A 6,326-nucleotide genomic window follows, 5' to 3' on the forward strand; every position below is an offset into this window, starting at 1 on the left:
AGGAGAGCATCGCGACGCAGACCTTCATCACGGAGGTGCACAGCCTCACCCTCGCTCCGCGGGAGCGCTGGTTCAGAGCCACAGGCCAGACGTGTCACTGTGTCGGACCACCCAGTGGCCGTGCCTCAGGATCGGGAGCCTGGCGAGTGGGGACTCCGACCAGCAGGCCCGAGGCCTTGAGATGCTGCAGCGCGTCCAAAGCCGGCCGCTGGCGGGGATGACTGGCAGCCAGCCGCCCCCAGCATCCAGCTGCGCCCCACCGCCCTGCTTTGCCAGTCAGGATGGGACGTTGCATTTCAGCTCCAGGCTTGTCACAGCTGCCCGCAGGACCAGCTGCGTTGAATAAAGACCCCCGGCCCGGTGCCGGCCGAGCCATCGGTGGAGACCACAACCCTGAGAGGACACACCTGTGAAACTGCTGAATGTTCTGTTGAGATCTCCTGGGACCTCCCCTAAACTCTCCACCTTAAACCCTTCGGATGGAGGACCCAGTGCCGCATCCCGGGAGCACGCCTGCCCCTGCCTCTCCCCTCCCGCTCCCCCCCTCTCCCCCGCTGCCCCAGGCAGGCTACAGGAGCCTCCTCACTCCCCAGCTCCTGGGGCCCTTCCTTTCCCTCTATAACCTGTTTCCTGAACTCATCTTCCAGGAATCCCTTTTTATACCTCTGTGACTAACCAAATACATGTCCTCTTACAGTTAAAAAAAGGAATTACTAATCCGCAAAGACTAATGCTGTTGTTTTAATTTGCAGCGAAGGGAATTTGGCTACGAAGCAGGTGGTGTTTCTTCAGAGGCCCGCTATGTGGAACTCAGCGGCTCAGACCCCAGAGGTGAGTAATACGGTGCTGGACAGGCTGGCTCCGTGGTCGGCACACTCAATCGCCAACAGAGCCAAATATCAACAGCACAACGATTGACATGTCTTTTGAGAGCCAAATTATTTAAACTTAAACTTCTTCTAACGCCACTTCTTCAAAATAGACTCGCCCAGGCCGTGGTATTTTGTGGAAGAGCCACACTCAAGGGGCCAGAGAGCCGCGTGTGGCTCGCGAGCCGCAGTTTGCCGACCACGGGGCTGGCTGTTACACTGGAGCATTTGGGGGAGCACAGGTGGGAAGCGTGGTGTTGGTATGGAAATGGTCTTCTCGCCCGAGGCATGCCAGTGCAGGCCGCCCGCCCTGAGCCGGGGCCCAGGGGACTGGGATGGCCTCTCAGAACGGCCCCTGGGGCAGCAGGATCACTTTGAGCTGAAGGCGACCAACCAACCGACCGACCGACCGACGGAGGAGGAACCGCTCCCGCCTCCTTCCTGACAGGAGCAGGTGTGCACGTCCTCAGGCCGGCGGGGGCGTGTCCCTGTGCGGGCGGCTCCCTCTCCTCACCAGGACCAGGAGGAGACAGTCGCCAGAGGTGGCCCGTCCCCAGGGACCGCACTGACGAGTCTGCACCAACAAGCTCCCTCAGTCCCCCTCTCCCTCCACGCCATGTCTTAGAGACGTTTCCAAGACAGTAATAGACCTACACATGCACCCTGGCTGGGTGCTCAGTGGATAGAGGGCAGACTGAAGGGTCCCGGGTTCAATTCCCGTTAAGGGCACAAGCCCAGGTTGTGGGCTCAATCCCCAGCAGTGGGCGTGCAGGAGGCAGCCGATCAATGATTCTCTCTCATCATTGATGTTTCTCTTTCCCTCTCCCTTCCTCTCTGAAGTCAATAATAACTATATATATATATATATATATATATATATTAGAAAAGAAGTTATAAAAAGAAATATTGTGCTCAGAGGAAAGGTGAGCTGCACACCCGTGTGCAAACGCAAATACGTAGCTCTTTAGAGAAGAAAACAGTAAAACGCACCCCATTTTAACAGCGATTTCTTGCAAGATGGGGTTGTGGGTGGGTTTTGCTTTTCCCTCTGGTCCTGCCAGGTCTTCCACACCGAACGTGTATTTTGTAAGATACCTGGAAGTTTTCGTTTGGGAACACGCAGATGGTTAACTCGCCTCGTATGTTCGGTAGGTGTGGGTGAGATGCGTGTGGGAAGAATAAGGTGAAACGCTGGGCCTGCAGTTCGAGGCCAGCCCTGCCCCGACCTTGGACCAAGCCCGCCTTCTTTCTGGGCCTGGGTCCTCCCTCTGTCGAGTGAGGGGTTCGAGGAGGTGCTCCCCAAGGCCGGCCGGGCTGCAGGCTCCGGCGTGCTCAGTCCTCAGGCCCTGCAGTTGGATTGACTGGAAAAGCTATTATTTCACACTAGAGGCCCGGTGCACAAAATTCGTGCACGGTGTGTGTGTGTGTGTGTGTGTGTCCTTCAGCCTAGCCTGCACCCTCTCCAATCAACTGCTGGCTCCCAACCGCTCACCTGTCTGCCTGCCCGATTGCCCCTAACTGCCCTCCCCTGCAGGCCTTGTCCCCCCAACTGCTCTCCCCTGCTGACCTGATTGCCTACAACTGCCTCCCCTGCTGGCCATCTTGTGGCAGCCATCTTGTGTGTTGGAGTGATGGTCAATTTGCATATTACTCTTTTATTAGATAGGCTGGAGGGAGGGTGGGGTGGGGGAGGCACTGTCTCTGCTGAAGATGTACTTATTAAGAGTCACGGGAGGAAAAAGGGAAGTGTTCTGAAATCATTTTTAGAGTTCCCGGGGGAAGGATTTGTCATCTTCTGATACCTGACCTTTACATGTGGTGGCCGTTCCCTGAATACTTACCTGAAAGGGAATCGCTCGGAATAGCGCGTTGCTCTGACTGGTACCCGTTTTCACTCAGAAAGTCCGCACTGATGGGTGAGGGCGGGCCTCTGTTGGCGGGGACACAATCGGGAATTTGTTGCGGAAGCGACCTCTGGCTCTGTGCTGAGGAGGCAGGAAAGGCCCGGCAGCCAAGTGCCCAGGCCCTCGCCCTCCCGTTTGTGTTCATTCATGCAGCGTCAGGAGGGCGTTCGCGATGAATGGGCGCTTTGTGCACGTGGGAAAGGGCGCGGGCAGCCAGGCCTGGGAAAGGAGCCCCGTCTGGCAGGGCCCATCGGCGCTGCCTGCAGCCCAAAGGCTGGCTCCTCGCCGGCTGGTGTCCCCGTGCCAGGAGAACAGGCCTTGCTCAAACCCTGTGCCCGGGGGAAGAGTGAATCTGCCCGCTCCACTCCGCACATTAAACTCAACGCATTTGGTGCATGAGAGAAAAGGAATAGGGCTTGCCATCTAGTGTCTGCACTGGATGAAGTCGAGGGGGGCGCTGGGAAATGCCAGCACCTCCCAACTGCGTCTGATTCGGGACCGGGAAGCCGGGCCTTTCTGTGGGGAAGCGGCCCAGAGTGGGCTCGTTCCCTTGAACTTGCCCGAGGGCTCCGGGGCCACGCTCAGCTTCCTGCACAAACCGTCCCCTGGACAGCCGTTACGTTCCGTGGGAGCCCACAAAGCCCGCTTTCATAAAGCTGTTTGCTTTGTGTGTTTGCCTTGAAAACCAGCAGAAAATACTTGTGTACTTTGTACACTGCAGTTCAACAGACCTGTGGGTTAGCCAACTTTTGCAAGACTAGGCACCTGACTTGCAGGGTTTGTGGGGTTTTTTCCTAAGAGTTTTATAATTTTAGCTCTTACATTTAAGAAAACGTAATCCTAGTTCCCAAATAACATACAAGTGAACTTTCCGCAAATACCTTCTTTGTAAACTGGGAAATGGCTCTTTAAATGTGTCCCTTCTCCCTGGCGGGGTGGGCTCCGTTGGTTGGAGCGTCTTTCCGGTCCTGGATTGATTCCTGGTCAGGGCACGTACAGGAGGCAACTGATGGATGTTTCTCTCTCTCATCAATGTTTCTCTCTCTCTCACCCTCTCCCTTCCTCTCTCTCTCTAAAAAAGTAAATAAATAAATATTTTTTAAATCTATCCCTTTTAGTTTTCTTTTTATTTATTTTATTTTAAATATTTTTATTGATTTCAGAGAGGAAGGGAGAGAGAGATAGAAGCATCAATGATGAGAGAGAACATTGATCAGCTGCCTCCTGCACGCCCCCAGCTATGGACCAAGCCTGCAGCCCGGGCATGTGGCCTGACCGGGAATCGAACTGTGACCCCCTGGTTCATAGGTCAACAACACTCAACCACTGAGCCATGCCGGCCAGGCCTTGGTTTTCTTTTTAACTTTTTATCTTTTTTTTTTTTTACTTCCCGTTGTTTGTGCCTAAGAGTACCTGATGGTATTCTAGTCCACGTCATGGTATCGGTCCTTCACTAAGGAAGCCCTGGGTGGACATGCCATCAGGAGTCTGAACAGCCACACACTGCACGGCCACCAGCTCTCTCTGAGCTTTCCTCTTACTCAGACCCCTTACGACTTGCGTCTCCTGGGCAGAGACCACGTTCTCCTCTCTGTTCTGACGGCACCAAGAACATCCCCAGCCCTCAGCAAGCATCCCGATGAGCATCCCAGCCCTCAGGAAATTCTCTGAATGGCACCAAGAGCATCCCCAGTTCGCAGTGAACACTCTGAACGCCACCACTCGGCCTGACCGCGCCGTGACCTTCTGTGCAGCCCATTCCTAAGTGAAATGGGTGTGAGGCGGCCACTGGAACGCCTTTTCTTTTCTTTTTTTAATATATTTTTATTGATTTCAGGGAGGAAGGGAGAGGGAGAGAGAGAGAAACATCAATGAGGAGAGAGAATCATTGATCGGCTGCCTCCTGCACGTCCCTTACTGGGGATCAAGTCCACAACCCAGGCATGTCCCCTGACCGGGAATCGAACCATGACCTCCTGGTTCATAGGTCAGCACTCAACCACTGAGCCACCCTGGCTGGGCAACTAGAACACTTTTTCTATGGTTAGACCCCAACTAACACCAAGAAGAAAAATGGAACCTTTCGTGTATCTCGACCCTTCTTTGCTCCCCGAGGTGTGATCTCAACCGGTTTCTCTATTCTGAAGTGTCGTTAGGGGCCCAGACGTGTCGACAGAGAACCGAGGGGCCAGTGATGAGAATGATGCGCCCGGAAGCTCCCCAGGGGTGTGAGACAGAGCGGGGATGGGGCTGGGGGGCCGGGAAGGGCTGAGCTGGCCCTGGGATGAGCAGGGCCCGGACGAGAAGCAGGGAAAGGACATCGGGGCGGAGGCCGCGGGCGGCGGGCAGAGGGACAGGAGGCACCATCTCTCTAACTCCCGCTGCCTGTCTGTGTTCCAGAGGAAGGCCAGCCGGCACGGGAAAGGCGAAGACAGGCACAAAGTCGGCAGCAGGAGCATCGGCCTGGACACGGCCACGTCCCAGCCCACCGAGCACGGCGCCCCGCCCGAGGGCCTCCCCCCTCCTTCCAGGGCGCCCTGGATGCCGGGGCCCGCCCTGTCGGGGCTGGGCCTCCTGCGGGACCTGGACGACGGGCCGCTGGACCAGGAGGACGGAGTGACGCAGGTCACGTGTATGTGACAGGGAGCCGGCCCAGGGCCCTGCACACGGTCCTTCACCCACCGGCCACGGCTCTCTGTGGGCCTCCGTCTGCATGTATGTGACACCTCGGATTTTCCCAGGCTCGGGCTCCTCCTAACCGCGCACACGTGGGCTCAGCCTCCCAGACAAGGAAGAATAATCAACACATCTGTACATCTAGACGCATGTTTACGCTGCTCCCACACAAAAGCACCTGTGTGCACAGACGCCGCCGTAGGGCGCTGACGGAGGCCCCGCGTCATCTTCTCACGAATGGACAAGGCGGACTCTCGTGATCACCCGGCGAGAAGACGGGAGGGCTCAGCCAGCCCTGTACCCCGCTGGAGGGTCTCAGAGAGCGAGTCCTAATGACACTGACAGCAGCGCCCGCCCTGCACGCAGGCACGGGCTCACGAAGGAACGCCTCTCTCCCGGATGGAACCGCGGGCCCAGCCGTGGTGTGCACACAGAGCGGTTAAAACCTTCCTGGTTAAAACGTTCTCTGAAAAAAGTCCTTTTTGTTGTCGTTGCTTTCAAGGGTCGCCATGTTCCTGCCCTGTGCTAACCCATTGAGCTTCAACGTTGTGCTTCCTAATAGACTACAGAGAGAGAGAGAGAGAGAGAGAGAGAGAGAGAGAGAGAGAGAGAGAGAGAGCAGCGTCCCTCACCACTCAGTGTGGAAAGAGCCCAATCTCAACCTTTAAAAACCCAGTTGACAGGCAGAGTGGATCTGATTTCCTTTACGTTGTGAACAGTAGGAAACGGGGAGACATCACCCGCCCAGATGTGAACGGCGCTTCTGTTTCGCGGCTGCTGTCAGGAGCAGGTGGGGACCCAGAGCCCGGCATCCGGCAGGAGTGAGGCGCCCAGAGCACGGGGGTGAGTCTGGTGGCCCAGCGGGTCCCTCTCTGCC

At 56.4% G+C, this 6,326-nt stretch overlaps 1 protein-coding gene across 1 annotated transcript in view; it reads left to right on the forward strand.

Moving 5' to 3' along the window:
• Positions 1–5,456, forward strand: part of RFTN2 (raftlin family member 2) — a 49,413-nt gene extending 43,957 nt beyond the window's left edge. Inside the window, exons 8-9 of the mRNA XM_028153168.2 lie at positions 753–831; positions 5,174–5,456. Of these exons, the coding sequence (XP_028008969.2) occupies positions 753–831; positions 5,174–5,413 (319 nt within the window). The 3' untranslated portion in view covers positions 5,414–5,456. The remainder of the gene's footprint in view (positions 1–752; positions 832–5,173) is intronic.
• The last annotated feature ends 870 nt before the right edge of the window (positions 5,457–6,326 follow it).

The sequence above is a fragment of the Eptesicus fuscus genome, chromosome 11, assembly GCF_027574615.1.
Source record: "Eptesicus fuscus isolate TK198812 chromosome 11, DD_ASM_mEF_20220401, whole genome shotgun sequence".
In the NCBI taxonomy this organism is placed as follows: Eukaryota; Metazoa; Chordata; class Mammalia; order Chiroptera; family Vespertilionidae; genus Eptesicus; species Eptesicus fuscus.